The sequence below is a fragment of the Trachemys scripta genome, chromosome 1 (genome assembly GCF_013100865.1).
Source record: "Trachemys scripta elegans isolate TJP31775 chromosome 1, CAS_Tse_1.0, whole genome shotgun sequence".
NCBI classification, from domain to species: Eukaryota; Metazoa; Chordata; order Testudines; family Emydidae; genus Trachemys; species Trachemys scripta.
This window is the reverse complement of record NC_048298.1, coordinates 309,809,057-309,827,501: the sequence shown is the minus strand read 5'-3', so window position 1 is coordinate 309,827,501 and position 18,445 is coordinate 309,809,057. Positions and strand designations below refer to the sequence as shown.

The window sequence follows — 18,445 nt, the reverse complement described above, 5'->3', positions numbered from 1 at the left end:
ATGCAACATGTTATATATGCATCCATAACCTTGATCTCTGAACAAGTTTTTGAAAGTCTTGTCTTACTGTATTTTTTAATTCATTCAGGGAATTGGACCCTGCTCCTAATCCTCCTCATTTTCCATCTTATGTGATCAAGGCAACCTTGGATTATATTAGCAGTTGTCATAAAACCAAGTTAAAAAGTATTGTAGCTGTACTTTCTAAAAATCCTGTAAGTATGTGATTTTGCTTTTTTGTTCATTGTTAGAAGATTTCCTTTTAATTATATTTATTTTTTATTTGTAAATTGTCAATGCATGCCAACAAAGAAAAACTTTCCAATATAATTTTAGGAAATCTCCTTATGTTTCTATTAGCAGCAAAAAAAGACAAATGTCCCTAAATTAAAGGCCACGGTAACTTTATGAATGTAACATGATGAAAGATTAGTTTAAAAAAAAAAAGGTGAAAGAAAGACAGGGCCACAGTTTTAAAAATAAATCAAGTTGGGGGGGGGATTTACATATATTAAATAAAACTTTATAGGTTAAGTTCACATTATTTCTGTCACAAACTAGCTAACGAATTACATCAGATCATGATATATTTAAGTATAAATAATTACTCCCCCTGCTGACAGTGTGGACTTATGCTTAGGCATGTTTGCTTCACACAAAGTATGACTATTCTCCTTTATGTTGTTTATAGATTCGAGAAAAACATACTAATATTTAGTTGTTTTATAACTAAATGGGAGAATGTTTCCAGAATGTAGCATAGCCATGCACAAATTCACAAAAGCTCTGCATATATTGGTTTTTTGTGCCTATTTACTTTTTACTATATGTGTGTGTTCTGTTAAAACAATCTTGCATTTTTACATTTTTATACTTTTAAAAAAAAAATCAATGATGAAAACTGCCTTCAGTGCTTTGTTTTCAGGAAAACAAAAAGCAGTTTTTTGCACAAAGTCATGGAAACTAAAAATAGAAGGAACCTCTAGGGATATCCAGTGTGCATCCCCATTCCTTGTATGACTGGTCTCTACAGTGCATTTTCTAGCATTTGAAATAAACATGTGCATTTATATATGACTCAGGAAATACAAAACTTGTCTTATGTTTACATTTTTTCCTAAAGTTAAAATAACTTAATTTTGCTGTTATGATATGAGAGGCGGCTTTTCACTTGGTGTTTTCATTCATTTTCAGGATTCATTCCAGAAAATCCTACTAGCCATTTGCAAACAGGCAGCTGATACAAACAATATTTACAAAAAACACAGGATTCTTATAATTTATTACTTGTTTGTTAATTTGTTACTTAAAGAGATAAAGGATGGTTTAGGAGGAGCATGGGCTTTTGTTCTTCGAGATATAATATATACCCTGATTCACTACATCAACAGCAGGTAAATACATGATTGTCTTCTAGTCCTTCCTTTTTTACCTTCTCACTGTTATCCACATATTTTAGAATCATAGAATATCAGGGTTGGAAGGTTATTTAGTCCAACCTCCTGCTCAAAGCAGGACCAATCCCCAAAAAATCATCCCAGCCAGGGCTTTGTCAAGCCTGACCTTAAAAAATCCCATTCCAGTGCTAGTACCTGTTATACCATCTATGTAGAAGCTAGTGTAAAACTGATGATAGTGTCACACTAGGATTGATTATAGGTAGGGTGACCATATTTCCCTATGCTGAATATGGGACACCTGATAAAATTACTTGTATTCAAGAGAGTTCAATGGCAATCAATCAGAACTATGCAGTACAAATGTTCAAATTAACATCAAGTTGACTGAGTCCCTGTTAAAAAGAAATACTGCATAGTTGGATTCTTTTCATTTATCTTCTTATCTTTAAGGCTTTAGGGTTCCCATGGGGAGAGGTGACACACACACATTCCTGTACCCCTCACACACACACACACACACACACACACACGTGTGAAAGAGAGAGAGAGAGAGAGAGAGACTAACCAACCTGACCCTCCCTTCCCGGCGCTCTCCACGGCCCATAGCTGGCTGAGCCCCCGGGATGGACCCGGCTCTTCTGATACCTGATGTTGCATCTTCCCAAGGCAACATGTTGGGGGCGGGGGTCATGAAGGGTCAAATGCCTCTCCTCCCCAGATTTTTGCCAGGGTTCACACCAGAATGTGGCCAGCAGAAGCCTTTGGCCCTGTGCAGGAGAGAAGGGACGGGAGCTGCTTCCAGCCCGAACAGTGTTGAAAGGCAGCTAACACCTCCAGGCTGCTGCTGGCCACTGAAATAACCCAGCTGCCTCCTTCCCCTGGCTACAGCGCAGGCTGGAAGGGGTTAAGCCCTTTAGGATGCATTGTGCACCAGGGCCCAGGGAAGCTGACTGCAGGGGCTTTAGCGAACCTGACCGAAGAGGTGGCTCAGCAGGAAAATATACCTAGGGGACAGAGCAGCCCCACACTCCCTGGGGGCAGGACCCAGGCCAAGGGGGCAAGTGAAGAGGGTGCTAAGCCCCTGTCCGGGGGGCTGCTGTGGAGCCTGCATGGACAGGGCATGGCCAGGCTGGAAATCACTTCTCCCGCTCCACTCCAGAGCTTAGCTGAGGGGCAGAGAGGCTTCCCCATGCCAGTGCTGCATGGGGCTTTGGCACATGCAGGGCTTGATTCCTCCTGGCTAATGTCCTGGCCTGGAGGATCTTGGGCTTTCCTGGGATCCCGGCCCAGCCAGAGGCAGTGGGGGAAGGAAGGAGCCTGCTGGCCAGGCTGTTGGTGAACTGAACACTCTGACCAGGGCTGATTCTCCGCACAGCACTGGGAGCAGGACGGGCCCCGCCTAGGGAGAGATGGAGGAGCAGCAGGGTTGTGGGGGTGAAGGGGCAAAGCAGGGAGAGGACAGCAAGAGGGGAAGCACATAAATGGCCAATGGGTGGGCAACAGAGGCAACACGTAGCCGGCCACTGCCTGGCGCCTGCCCGCCCTCACCAGCCACCGCAGCTCGCAGCCAGTGCGAGCCAGAAACAGGATGGGGGATGGGGCCCTGTGGCCAAGAGCTGGCACACAGCAGGGGTTGCGCTGAGGGACCAGCAGGGGGAGTGGCCGTCCCCCCCCCCCCCCCCCACACACACACACACTGCAGCTTTGCCCCACCACCAGCCTTGCATACCCACCCCCATTGTCGGTCACTGGACCCCCCCACTCACTGCTGAGTTGGAAGGCGGCTGGCGAGCAGGGATCCAGCCAGCGGCAGGCCACCAGTACTGATGGGGGGAGACAGAAAATATAGGACGATATGCCCGTTTTTAAGAAAAAGTCAGACACCTGCAGGGACTGTCCCTTTAAAAACGGGACGTCTGGTCACCCTAGTTATAGGTCTTCTTCACTGAGAACAGCCCTATTTATTGGACTATGGAAGATGGGTCTTTTTGTTGAAGTTCAGTTTCTTGTAGGCTGCCTTCCCTGGACATTTTGATCATTTTAAATTTTAATAAATGTGTTGAGTATATGGCTCGAAATGATACATAACTTTGCAACAAAAACTAAAATTTGCTACTTGATACCAAGTTAATCAAAGAACAGCCAGTATTATGCAAGCACCTTCATTGTGAACATAACATTTGGTAAATCTCCTCTTTTGCCTTTTTCTGTAAAGCTTCCAGTGTTGCTACTCCAAGGAATGTTTGGGATTGCAATGCTGTCTGCTAACATAACAAAGTATAAGGGTATTTCAGTAACCCAGAATATTATTCAGATCACTGACATTTTTTATAGTATAGTCTTCAACAAACCCTGCTTTCTTACTCGTTTGTCTCTGAATTCTTTCTCTGCCCACCACTTGCCCTGTTTAAACAGTACTCTTCCTTTCCCCCGATGTCAGTCTATTAACTTCCCTTCTGTCGACTTCTCAACTTTTACTCTGCCTTCTGTTCTTTACCCACTAACTCTCTTCTGCCACCATGTTAGCTTCTTTAATGCCCAGGCTTTACCTCTACTCCTGCACCCCAACAGCCTTTGGAGAAAGCTCTGTGACTATGATAACTTCTGTTTTGTTTATTCTGTTTGTCTGCCCTCTTCCTTGATAAATAATGTGATTTCTTCTCCCTCATGAACTCCTGCTCTGCTAACTCACACAAGTTTGTAAGCGTGGACCTAAATTCTGTGACAAGTTCCCTGCAGTCTGCTGCACAGCTTCCATTAAATTTAAAAATAGAGACTATTAACCAGTTAATTCTGAAAGTGAATAAATTATCAGTACAGTAGCCCATAATATTTATTTTATACTTTCCCCACATTTTCAATTTTTAATATCTGCAGATTTTTGTGTTGACAACATAGAACTTCATTGTAGAGGCTAAGGGTTAAGCAGAAGGTTTTAGTAGGTGAGTAGGGAACAGCTGATGCTTTTGGCAACTGAGGAGGTGAGGAAAGCAATTTGGTATTGTGGGACTAAACACATCATTTGGATGTTTCAGCTAAAATGGTCAGCAGTGCAATAATTTAAATTGCTATCTTTAGATTTTAGAGGGAACAATCCGTAGTGATGAATGAGTCAATTAACATTGTTTTGGGTTGTCTGCACACTCAGAAACCCATCACCATGTCAGCTTAAACTCAGTTTACATTTGGCATGATTATCTTCAAATCTATAAAGGCTAGAAGCATATATATTTGTATTTTGTGATAGCTTAGTCTGGAATTTTCAAAGGACCCTACGAATTGCAGTGAGAGTTGTGTAGAGTATGGTTCTGTGATGTGATAAATTAAATGTATTGCGGCAGATTCCACAGGAATACAGGCGCTGTTATAACAGCACATCCACTGCACAAAAGGGAGGATGTGATCAGAGAATTCCCCACTCAAGTGCTCCTTACAACAAAATCCCTTACCTTTAATGTGTGGCAGCCTATATACTTTTTTCCTCCCTAGAGGAGATGATCTGTTTCTTTTTCACTCTTGTTTGACTCTGTTGAATTAAACCATATTGACAGTGGCTAAATTTAGCATATGTAACAATGATGGAAGGACTTGGGGATTTGGTACTATTCAATCCAGAAATCTAAATCCCTGTGATGATTGGGTCAACCATTTTAAGACTGAAATCACTGCCTTTTAAATATGATGTTTATATGCTCCTTCGCCCTATTTCTCCCTGTCATGCAAAGGGTTAGTACTTTGACAATGGAAATATTTGTTTTTTTAATTTAATTCCTCAAACTTGTTTTTTTTTTCCCCCTGTGGCAGACCCAGTCTTGGCAGAGACATGTCCATGCGCAGCTTTTCCCTCTGCTGTGACCTTCTAAATCATGTTTGCCATGCAGCAGTCACATATTGTAAGGATGCCCTAGAGAATCACCTTCATGTTGTTGTTGGAACGCTAATACCTCTCGTCAGGGACCAGCCTGAAATTCAGAAGCAGGTAGCTTTTCAGAAGATGCACTTGTTGCTTTTCTTTATTATATGCCTCCTGGCTTTTGTAGTTAGTTCAAGTCAACATTTTTATAACTAATACTTCTATCTGTGTTTTAAACATAATGTTTAGTCCACTTTTTCTATATTCTCTAGAATAGATTTTTTCATTTGTTACCAGTTGTCAGTTATTTCATAAGATTTTTTTTAAATGGCCATTTTCAGGAAGAAAAGTAGTTTTTACTACATTTCTGCTTCTTAGACATTTTTTGTTTAGCCCTGTAGTACAAACCACTATTGAAGGGGAATATATGGACACAACTTTACTTCAGATATAGATGTGTATAGACTGCATTTTTCTATGTAGATATGTTGTTAGCATAGGTCAGGGGTAGTCAGTTATTTTTTGCCAAGTTGCACATTTCTTGGTCAAGGTCCAGGCTCCAGAGAAAATAATAACAATAATGATAAGTAAATAAAAAGATTTCAGGGTCCGTTCAAAAGTGTCTGGTGGTCCAGATTTGGCCCGCAGACCACCTACTGACTACCCCATGTCTAGATATTTCAGGTTGGCAAATATTCAGATCTGTGTTTTGGTTGCTTAGTGGCTTTAAAGCAAACTGTCAGTAGAGGTGCATTTGCATCTCCATAGTTATGGTTATTGCAGCACTTCTGCTCTCAAAACCCTGTATACTAGGTTTGTGCCTTCCTGTAAAATTATGCTTTTTGCTGAAATTTAGCATACAAGTTCTTGGTCAACAGAGAGAGCAGTATTGTTGTTGTTTGCACAGTTTTGTTTATATTTAAGGATTGTCATGGCAGTAAATTGGGAAAATTACAGCTTTGTCATGGCAAAAAATACAGCCCACGATTTAGCTGAAAAAAAAAATGCCTAAGACAACACCACAATTTTTTTTTTCAAATATAATATGTGGTTATTTAATTAAAATGTACCAAAACCACAATAAATTCATTAAAATAGGAAAATCTCCCATACACATAGCATGTTAACAAAACTCATATAAATAATTCTAGGTCTTACTATAATAAAGCATATTATAAATTACATGGCTTTACAGCTCTCCTGTCTTCTTATATCTTTATATAAAATACAGGAACCTCTGCAGAAGCACTGTATATTGATCATTTTTAGGCCAACGGCACCAAATTTGTTACACTTGGTCACTTTTGGAAGAATTTCTTTGCACTTAGAGAGCTAGCAACTTAATTTTAAAAAATATTTAAAGGAGTTCTGCAATGAACTTTTAAGCAGCCGAACAGCCAAATTTAAATAAAAACAGCAAAAACTGCAGAATCTATGGGTACATCTACACTACAGGGGGGAGTCGATTTAAGATACGCAAATTCAGCTACGTGAATAGCGTAGCTGAATTCGACGTATCGCAGCCGACTTACCCCGCTGTGAGGACGGCGGCAAAATCGACTTCTGCGGCTTTCTGTCGGCGGCGCTTACTCCCACCTCCGCTGGTGGAGTAAGAGCGCCGATTTGGGGGTCGATTGTCGCATCCCGACGGGACGCGATAAATCGATCCCCGAGAGGTCGATTTCTACCCGCCGATTCAGGCGGCTAGTGTAGACCTAGCCTATGATAGCATGACATATACCAGCCTTATTAATATTTAATTTATTCTAGTAACGGTATTAGGCATTCAGATTAACAGCAAAATAAGTCAACCAAATCATGCAAAATATTATAGTTTCAACAGCAAGAAAATCAAATAAATTGTTAAATTATAGAATTTCTGTATCAGTTACTTTACTATTATCCTATCTCTGTTTTTAAGCCTCAGTGAATTACAAATATTACATTAGAAAGACAAGGTGTGTGAGGTAATATCTTTTATAGAACTAACTTCCATTGGTGAGAGAGACAAGTTTTCGAGCTTACACAAAGCTCTTCTTCAGATCTGGGAAACATACTTAGACCTGAAGAAGAGCTCTGTGTAAGCTCAAAAACTTCTCTGTCACCAGCAGAACTTGGTCTAATAAAAGATATTACCTCATCCACCTTGTTCCTCTAGCATCCTGGGACTAACATGGCTACAGAAACACTGCAAACAAATATTATATTGTCCATGAATGTGCCAATGTCTTTTTAAACACTTTAAAACATGCAATAACGTAAAACACATAGTTTATGAATTTTTGGTTATATTCAGTTATCAGTTTGGAAGAATTTAGTCTGTATAGAATGCATAAATGTTATTTCATAGAATATTGTGCTTGGCTTGAGGAGTCTTTTTTCTTATTAAGCTGTTCTTTTTTTATTATTATTAATTAATTTATTTATTATTCAGGTCCTAAGCTTGTTGAAGTACCTAGTGATAGATAACAAGGATAATGAAAACTTGTACCAAACAATCAAACATTTAGATCCTTTTCCTGAGCATCCTGCTTTTAAAGATTTGCGTGCTACTCAGCAGAAAATCAAATACAGTAAAGGAGCATTTTCACTTTTGGAGGTAATAAACTATTTTATTTGGACTACATGGCACAGTCATGGTAATAGGTCCCTTTCAACTGAGGCAAATGTACTGACTGTATGATAGAGAATAGAAAGATTATTTCCCCTTAAATTAGACATGTTGATTTTTTTAATCTATCCCTAGTTTCAGGAGCTAATCAATTTGTTTGTCTTTTAATTCTTGTATACATTTCATATCTGTTGGTGTTCACATTGCAGTGAAATACCTTTGAGAACCATTTCTCCACTTAAAACATAGCATATGCAGTGTATACTTATTACAAAAATGTTGTTTTACAGGAAATTAACCATTTCTTATCAGTAAGTTTCTGTGACTCACTACCATTTGCAAGACTTGAAGGATTAAATGATTTACACAAACAACTGGAACAACATAAAGATCAGATGAAGGATCTCATGAAACATTTCCAGGGTACAAACTCCTGATAGCATGCTTCATTTCTTCCTCTACATGCTGTATTCTTTTGATTAGTAAAATAACACTGCTGTAATTTCACACATACACCAGACTGATATGTATTATATACATTATGATGCAAACTGTGAAATTTCTCTTAGTGAGTATTATACAATACATAATGCCATATGAGTGACATAACTACACCTGCTTTTTTGTAGGTATATTTGTATATATGAGCAGAATACATTCACTATCATCTCACCAGGGTCCTTGTCCCAATCTTCTCCTTTCCCTTGACTCAGTCCAGCTGTTTTCCCCTCTAAATTAAAATCATAGAATATCAGGATTAGAAGGGACCTCCGGAGGTCATCTAGTCCAACCCCCTGCTCAAAGCAGGACCAATCCCCAGACAGATTTTTGCCCTGATCCCTAAGTGGCCCCCTCAAGGATTGAACTCTCAACCCTGGGTTTAGCAGGCCAATACTCAAATCACTGAGCTATCCCTCCCCACTTCTTCTTCCACACTCTCTGGATGCCAGAAGTGGGGAGCCAAAGAGCCCAGCAGAGACAGGCTCAGTGCTGGTGCCCACCTTGGCCCAGAGCAGCAATTCACTGCTGGAGTGTGCTCAGTCACTCTGGGGGCATGGTGCATGTGTAAGAACTGTGAACAGCTCGAGCATGCTCTTTGAAGATGGAATCTTTACAGATTTTAGCTGCTAAAATAGAAATCTTGACTGAGCATGTGTGAACCTGCAATTGTTCAAAGGCTTATAACTTGGCCAAATTTGGGTGAATTTTCACAGAGATAGCAAAAGACGCATCACTGAGACAGAGGTCACCCCCTTGCCAAAGTTCCTGGCTCCAAAGCATGTGGGATGCTAGAGCTGTTCATAAAAAGGTTGCCAGAATTTTTTTTACATGGACTAGACATTGACATTTCCCCTAGCCTCGTTCTTGGAAATGACTGAACTATTATGGGTGAAATTCTCCCAAAACCCCCCCGAAACATTCAGCCTGAGGCAGACACCTGCCATGGAAAATTACAGCCCAAACAGCTAAGTTTGGCAAAGTTATGAGTGATTGAAAATAGGATCTTATAATGGGAAATGTCAGACAGCCTTTATAATAGGCAGTGCTAACAGTACTGCCTATAATAGTTTGATACAATTTATAAGAGGTACTATGAAATATTAAAACTTCAAAGAGACTGTTTGTGTTTGTGGGCTGTATAAGATTTCCTGTGGACATTGTCAACTTTGGTGTGGTTAGTACAGATTTCACAAGGTCTGCAAAACAGAGTTTAAAATATATGGATTCGTTTATAAAAATATTGGAATTCCTTAAGATTAAACAAGACCTAACACTTAGTTTTTAAAGGTCATCATGAGTGTGTCATTCAAGTCTAAGAAATCTTAGAGCCTAAGCCATTCCTGAATTATGAGTTGACCAAAAAATGTTAAAACACGTTTTTAAAGTCCTGTAAGGTAACCATGGCTTGTCCAATTAGCCTCCAGTGTTTGTTTTGTTTTGTTTTAAATCCTGTAGCCTAAAATGAAAGCTATGAAATTTCAGGCTGATAGCAGATTTTTTTGTGCAAGTTACAGGAGATCAGGGATAAACTGGAAACTGGCTTACTACCTTAATTATTGTCACTGGGGTTATTATTGAAGGTTTTTAAGAACAGGTTAGACAAACACCTGTCAGGGATGGTCTAGGTTCACTTGATCCTGCCTCAGCATGGGGGAATGGATGACTTCTCAAGGCCCTTCCAGCCCTACATTTCTGTAGTGATGATTGTTTATTATTAATTTGTTTGTGTTACAGAAGCACATTGAGGCTTCAGCTGAGTTGAAGGCCCTGTTGTGTTAGGCACTTCGCAGTTCCATAATAGAATTACCTGCATACCCACAACTAGCTATAACAACTTAATAAAATCACTACTGTAATGTAAAAACACTACTGTTAAGTTTGAAATATGAATCAACCAACTGTCCTTTTAGAACAGAAATGTGGACTGGACATTTTGGTAGTTTGTCCATAGCTACTTTGAATTTTAAAAACTGAATTATGATCTTTAACTATTTTAAATTAATGCTTTTTTAAAAAAGGAAACAGCTGAATGTGTCTTTGTACCATGGATTCGGTTTTTTATTAAAAATAAAAAAGATTCAAGAAGTAAAATAACTTTAAAAATTCCACTCCCTTATCTATACCACTTTCTTCCTGATTGATGTTTCAGCCATCACCTTCCTCCTTTAGTTCTTTGGAAGTTCATTAACATGTTTTAAGTCTCTCCAAAAGTAACAAAAAAGGGTGCTGGAAATGCGAGGAGTTGAGGGAAGAGAAGCAGCTTGAATTGCTGTAGGTTTTCAATATTTTTGACCATATTTCTATATCTGGCCCTGAATTCCCATATGTTTTCCATGGTTGGATAAATTCCTCTTTTTCCTCCCTGTTTGAGTCACTCTTACCTCAATACAAAATCAATAAATTGTTTAAAAAACATGAAAAGTTTCAGACAAATCTAATAGAGAAAGGGCTGACTGTAGAGGAAGGTAATAAGTAACAGAAGATCCCAGACCTTGACTATGTTTTCTTGCAGTAAAATATGATGAGTCAGTTGTTATGACATCATGCTATGCTGCAAATACCAATTTGGTTATCTCATGATAATGTTTAAAGTATGCAGCTATTAAAGGTAAAATTGGAAGTCTGTTTACATTTCCATTATAAAATCCTGGAAATAATATATATATAAATTTTAGTTCTGGGGAATCCTATGACTAAATAAGTAACATACAAGAGTTGCTTCAAGAAGTGATGATTTTTAAAAATATGGAAACATTTCTGTTTGTGTTATGTTTTATAAAAGCTTTTATGTACCAAATTTGACCCAATAACTATCCCCTTTAATGTTCAGAATGCATTTTGAGATCTTAGTTGAAATAGAATTACAAGTAGTGTAATTTGTGTGTTACAAATACACATGGAATAGATATTAATGCTTTCCGTTTTTCTTCTAAATGGTAGAAAACCCCCAGGACTATGTCATGGTAAAGTTGGTGGTGAGCTTGCTACAACTGTCCAAGACAGCAGTTAATCATACAGGTGAAAAGGCAGTTTTAGGTAAGTAATTTTGCTCATGAGTGTGTACATCGTCTACACTAGCACTAATATCTCTAAATGACAATTATTTTAATCTTTGGCAATTGCAAAATGTTTTCTATGATGCTGAAATTAGTGCGGTTCACTTAAACATCTAGTATGTAGTGGTAAACCAGGCGTTTAGATCTTCCTCATCTGAAAAACTAAAAACCTGGTATTCAGAGCTGATGAGTACCCACAACTGCAATAGCTGTTATGGGAGCTGGCATTGCTCAGCACTTCTGAAAACAAAACTATACATTTGTCATTCCTGCAATATATTTCATTAAGAATTTGCTAAATTTGCACCAGAGCCCAACCCTTATGTCTGCAGCATGTCTCTTCTCATCTTGGTGATGGTAAAAGAAATGTTATATAATATATTTTAGAAGATCTAGAATTTTCATAGCTACAGCTGAATGTGGACATGTCAAAACTTGAAAGCCAAAATCTGTTCTCACAAATATGGATTGTATGAATGCAGCAAGGAAATAGACATATGTCTGTCTGTTTCCTTCTGTTTGAAACAGTGTATGTCCTGGAGCTGTGAAATTGACAAGAAAGCTGAGCAGCCACTTCATGGCAGGTAGGGGGCTCCAGCTAAATCCCAGCTGCCCCTGGGTTCCTGGCTCCCAGCTGTGCCGCTGCCCAGTTTCCCTCCTCTGAGACAGACTGTGCACACCCAGCTCCCCATTCGTTTCCTGATTGCCCCCTGCCTCCCAGCTGGGCTGCTGCCTGGGTTCCCCATGGGAAGCCCAGATCCACCGAGGCTCCCTGCCAGGAGTATGGGCATTGCACCGAGGCTCGGCAGCTCCAAGGTTTTCTGGGCTCAACTAACATAGAAACTTACAGAGAAATTTAAGTTTGTAGTGTGGACATGCCCTTAGTTTCTACTAACATGAGATATTGAAGGGCAACACGGCTCACATAAAACTGTATGTAATATGTATGCATATTCACACACACATATACACAGTTAAAAAAAATAAAGTTCTTTCCTCTACTATTTGGAGACTATAAAAGTAATATTTGCATTTGCAGAGGCTGTTGGAAGTTGTTTGGGAGAACTGGGTCCTATAGATTTCTCCACCATAACTCTGCAACATAGTAAAAATGCAGTCTATTCTAAGGCAGTTGACTTATTTGAAGATCGAGAACTTCAGTGGGTCTTCATAATTCTGACTCTAATAAATAATGCTTTAATAGATGATTGGTAAGTGTACATTTGATTCAGTGCTTAAATGAGCCCCAATGAAAAAAAAGTAGCTATTGTTGTAAAAAGGTTTTGTAGTCAATATTTGTTTTTCTGCCTTCTATCTCATAATTTTATTTAATACCTGCACACAAGCAACAATCTGTTAACTCTCTACTAATGTTCCACTTTGAGGTTCAGATTACTCATATTCCAATTAATCTGTGGTGTTCTACAATGCCTCTGTCAGGGGCTGGATGTGATTCTATCTAAATGATTTTGTTGCCCAATGGCAGTTGGGGCCTTTTTGTGTTAGAGTAAATATTTGCAGTCTCTTTTGTAACACTCATCCTATGGCTCATCAGTGTCAGGTGCCTGTAGAATTATCTTTGATGTACATACTTTTTTAACATAGACTTCATAAGGTTATGTTAAATTATTAAAGAATCTGTTACTCAGATAAGCTTATCTTTCAGTATTGGTGTTCGATCTGCTGCTGCTGCCTGTTTGAAAAACATTTTATCCACCAAAGCTGGTAACGACTTTTGGGAGGTTTACAAAAACAAAGCTGATCCCATGTTAATATATCTACATCCTTTCAGAATGTCTAGAAAGAAGGTATTTCTTTTATTTATTTTTGTGCAGTTCAGGGTAATGAGAACAGAAAATATAAAAACAAATATAGATCTGTAAACATTTCTGAAGACCAGTGTTACGGAATCTAGAGATGGAAAAGATCCTTAAGATAGTCCCACTCTTCCTGCCAGTACAGTATTAGTTCCTTTTGTACATCTTTCCTACCTCTTGTACTTTCTGGGGGGACTGATTTTTGCAAACGCTTATTTTTGCACCGTATGTTTACTACAGTGAGTCATCCCATTAACTAACTAACTAGACCTGATATTAAGTGAAATGTTTACAGGATCAAGTTTAGTTCCAAATATACCAAGCTGTGGGGCTCCCATTCCCTTTTTTGTGAAAGTATTCCACAGCCTTGCTATCAGGAAGTTCTGTATGTATGCATTATGATGATAGTCCTTATTTATTTGATCACATACTATTTTTTCCACAAGACTGCTGCCTAATTCAGTGCACGTGATGGAAGTACAAAGGGGCAGAAATAAGGTTGCATGAGCAACTGTAAATCAAGCATTTCCTAGCATTTGAGCACTTGACTTTGCAACCTAAAATATGATGTGTAGTGGGAGAAACTTACTGGAGAAACTTTACCATTACTATTTCCAGATTTCTTTGGTTTTAACTATAACCATGCATTAATATAGCATATTACTTTTATTTTATAATATAAACTAAGCCTGATTAAATGTTTTCATGTAGACAGACTCTGCATTGTGTGTGTTTAATTTTGTTGTTCATCTAAATTTTTGGACCAAGTTGTGTGTATGCTGGTTATTTTTTAGAAGAAGAACAAATCCTTGCATTTTTTTAATTTAATTTTTGTTTCTGTCTAGTTTTTAGAAGTACCAAGTAATGAAAGAGAGAGTCCTTCAGAAAACCTGGATGATGCAAGTGTGTGGATTCCTCAGAGTGTAAGTCATGATACCTGGATCAAGAACCTGACTTGTTCATTACTGAACAGTGGAGGTGTGAGAAATGAAGTTCTCCAGTTACTGAAACCAATGTGTGAGGTGAGCTCAGATTATATATAGCTTCCGTGCACAGCTGCCACAGATAATTGTGGCAAACTTAGTCATAACTCCTGTTAATATCAGATAATTTCTGTTATAAAATCACCATTTCTTCAAATAGAAAAAAATATTCAAAGCACTCTTTTAGTAGGCATTCAGATACTATATTAATATGCATGAGTTGATAAATCTTATTTTATTTGTTGTACAGTAAAAGAGTCATATTGGCCAGTGGACCATGACTATAGTTAGTAGCTGAGAAATGTGTTTTCCAGCAGCTGACTGTGTGCGCTTGTGGGTTCCAGGTGAAAACAGACTTTTGTCAGACTTTGCTCCCGTACCTGATTCATGATATCCTGCTTCATGATTCAAGTGAATCTTGGCGAAATCTTTTGTCCATGCATATACAGAGGTTTTTCACAACTTGTTGCAGATACTCCTCATCATCCAGCAGATCAACTACACCTGCAAATTCCAATTCAGGTAATGACATGAAAATGGCATGGAAAAGAATGATGATTTCCTCCTCTTTTTCTAAGGGTGCGTCTGCACTGCACACTTCTTATGGCAGAAATGTAGTGTACATACCTGAGTAGCATCCCTAGCACTGGTATAAATAGCAGTGTAGACAGTGAGGCGGTGCATAGGCATGTGGAGTAAATACACGCCTGAAAGGTGTGGGTATGTACTCGAGTGCATACCCTACATGGCTCTCTACTCACCCAAGCCAGGCCTCCCTGTCGGCACGGCTGTTTTTAGCTGTGTAGTGTCCTTCTGCATCAGCCCTTCCCTGCCACAGTGAAAGACTCCAGGAGTAGGAAAAGATTCTGCCAGCTCCCAGCTGCTAGAGCCCTTCCACACCACAAGAAAAGACTCCAGCAATGGGGATAGGCTCTCGCAGAGGGAAAAATTCTGGCAGCTCCTCACTGCTGGAGCCTTTCCTTGCCACAGGGAAAGATTCTAGAAGCTCCCTGCTTCAGGAGTCTTTCCTCACTGCAGTGAAAGGCTCTAGCAGCAGGGCAGATGAAGCCTTTCCCTGCTGCCTCCCCTCCGCAGAGCCTTTCACTGAGGTATAGCTACATGTCGCAGTGTGGACGCGGTGTGCTTTTCATTGCAGCATGTAGCTACACAAACACTACACGCCTCCTCCGGTGGTGTGTAGTGTAGATGTAGCGTATGTTTCTAACACTAGCTATATAACATACACCAGTTTTAGCCAGACAGCATTTAGAAAATCTTGTCTGTGCAATTATTCACTGTTTAATCATTCACCTTCATGTAAACAACAACTTTTTTTACCATCAGACATTTTATGATGTGTATTCACACTTCTCTCTCTTTTCATATAAATTGTAGAACCAGAAACCTTTATTCGTGGAGGTTTAGATAAAATATCTAGACGAACAATGCTTGATGTTGTTGATTACTTGAGAAGTCAAAAGAGGTGAGTTGTATCTATTTTTAAAATTAGCTTTGATTTAAGATTACTTTTTTTCTCTATACTAAAACTTGGCGATGCCTTGGAGAGAGTTACAATGTGCATGGACACCACTTAAATAATTGTAATAAGAAAACAAACCATTCAAAGTAATAGATACACATTGTGTATTTATATGATAAAGTCATATATGTCACACTAGTGACATTTTATTGCATGTATACCTGGAAATTGCACTCTGATTACCCTTGAAAATAGGGGTCCTCAGAAGGGTTGTTGTAAATTAAACTGAATGCAGTTTCCAAAAACCTTTTGTCTGGAAATATCTTACAAGGTATAGGTATATTTCTTTTTAGAGATAAAACAGTACCTGTTGGCATAGGCTTTACTGTTACAGTGTATTTCTTTTGTTTAGCTTTAGGATACAGGGCAGGACTCGTATTATTACATTAGTATTAATGCTGTATTTAACTAGATCTCTTTCAGGTACAGTTTTTGATGACAGTTTCTGGCTGGAGTTGAATTACCTTGAGGTTGCTATGGTAGCACAATCTTGTGCTGCTCACTTCACAGCTTTGCTCTACACAGAAATCTACGCAGACAAGATAAACTTAGACAAACAACAAAAAAGGTACTATACTTGAGGAATACAGATTCTTCACATTTCAGTCAAAACAGGCCGTGTTGTGGGTGTTTGTACAGTGGTGTTTTGTTGGAAAAGGAAAAGTGAATTATATACCAGGAAGAGAGATCTTCCTTTTTTAAGCTCAGAAAAATGTAATGGCCCTGAAAGTACTTGTACTGGAACACCAAAGTGTCTCCAGCCCTGACAGAATGGTAGCTATCAGATGTTAAAAACATCATTCTGATTACCTACCAGAACACTTTCTTATCACTTCAGGTTCAGCATGATTTTAGTGGCTGGTATCTTAAAAACAACTAGAGCTAAAAACTAATACATTCTATCATCCAAAAGTCTTAAATCTCACCTTCCAAATAGGATAGTGTATTAAATTTTAGCTCTAGCATTTCAGGCCAAATTATCTGTTTAAATTATATCAGAAATGGGGAGTGGGGTGGGAAATTTAAACAGAATGGTACCCAGAATTACGTGGTTTAGTGTTCAGCATCTCATAATATACTGAGTGTAGACATGACTGATATATACCATGAGCATATAGCTTTCCTATGTAATACATTATTTTTATTTTTTTTACACTGATACAATACTGAATGTAGGGAATTGCTTATTTTGGCTCAGAATAACTTCACAGAATTAAAGCAGTGAGCAAACCATGGCCACTGGGAGCTGTGGACGGCCGTGCCTGCGGACGGTCAATGTAAATACTGTCTCGCGGCTCACCAACGGATTACCCTGATGGGCCGCGGGTTGCCCACCACTCGTATACATTATTTCAGGTAGGGTGGAGATGTAACAACTGGCCATACTGACTAACTGAGCAACTGCTTGGAAGTTGTTATTCATCAGCATAAGTTAGAGCAACCACAAGACTTACTCTAACTTCCATTGGGGACTGGTTTGGCATCTAGCGGCATTCACTATTAAAAGCAGAAAGGTTGTAGGAAACTGCCCAACTCCAAGGTATGCCAAGCTCTTTTCTGAAACACCAGGGATCTGGCCCTTTTAGGGATTATTTCAGCATCTCTGTGGCTTGTACTGATTTTAAATTAATTCAACATGTTTGTCCCCTTCTTATAGATCTGCTTTCAAAGCGTCTAAAAATCTAACATTTGAAGAAGAAAGCCAAAGTCCAACTATTAACAGATTGAATGAGAAAAGTAAAGAAGAAACTGGAATAAGTTTACAGGTATGGAATAGTGCCTTCCTCATCTGAAGTATTATCTAATCTTAAGGTAAACCTACCTAATGAAATGAAATAATTAACATATGTATTTCCAATGTAAGCAATATTTCTTGTCTGAGTTTTGAGCCCAGCTGGTCAAAACTCAGAGAAATATTTTCTTAAATGTTCCCTCCTGCTCCCCCATCCCCCTTTCAAAACTTTTTTGAGTAACTTATTTTTTACCAGCTCTAGTTCAAAGTAAAATGTTCAATTGCCTTTATTGATGAGCTGAATAGGGTATTTGGGAACACATCAGGCCTTGCTCACACTAACTCATCTGAAATAGCAGTAGCAGGAAGTTGTATAAAAACAGAGAAACAATTTTTGCTCGTAAAATAACTGATCATATGGTCCCTGTTGATTCAGCTTTTGTTCCAGAGAGATGCTACATATATCAATAAAATATAGCAAGTGGATGATCATAGTGAGTTTGAATGACCAAGAAAGGCTCTCTCAGATCAAAACAGCATGACTGTGGTGTTACACAACAGTATATTCAGCATTTGTGTCATGTTGCACAAATCTATTTACTACTTATTCTGAGTCAGTAATCACTCTCAACTAATATTTCATTCTTCATAAATCACATTCACCAACTTTCAGCTTGTCAGCTTGCACATCTTATGTCGATTAATTTTATGCTATTTTTTGCCTTTTAGCCAAATTTGCTAAATTCTGGTGATGCTTTTTAAAATCTTAACATAAGCATTTAGAGAGTCTCTGGTCTAGGAAGTCTGACAATATTGCACTGGAATGTAGATCTCAGTATTTCTGCTTTTGATCTCAGTGGATGTATATGTCAAGCATTGTTAACCATCTCGGACAAGATTTTCCAATGCATATGTATAGATATGTATACTATAATTAAATATGTTCCAAAGT

General features: G+C 38.7%; 1 protein-coding gene across 2 annotated transcripts in view; it reads left to right on the top strand.

The window, feature by feature from the left end:
* Positions 1-18,445, top strand: part of ATM (ATM serine/threonine kinase) — a 113,632-nt gene that overhangs the window by 54,873 nt on the left and 40,314 nt on the right. For both annotated transcript variants that reach the window (XM_034758832.1, XM_034758834.1), the window contains exons 28-40: positions 89-215; positions 1,195-1,394; positions 5,205-5,379; positions 7,688-7,852; positions 8,155-8,287; positions 11,306-11,401; positions 12,461-12,632; positions 13,088-13,229; positions 14,084-14,260; positions 14,566-14,743; positions 15,617-15,704; positions 16,174-16,329; positions 17,419-17,527. In XM_034758832.1, coding sequence (XP_034614723.1) covers positions 89-215; positions 1,195-1,394; positions 5,205-5,379; positions 7,688-7,852; positions 8,155-8,287; positions 11,306-11,401; positions 12,461-12,632; positions 13,088-13,229; positions 14,084-14,260; positions 14,566-14,743; positions 15,617-15,704; positions 16,174-16,329; positions 17,419-17,527 — 1,918 coding nt within the window. The remainder of the gene's footprint in view (positions 1-88; positions 216-1,194; positions 1,395-5,204; positions 5,380-7,687; positions 7,853-8,154; positions 8,288-11,305; positions 11,402-12,460; positions 12,633-13,087; positions 13,230-14,083; positions 14,261-14,565; positions 14,744-15,616; positions 15,705-16,173; positions 16,330-17,418; positions 17,528-18,445) is intronic.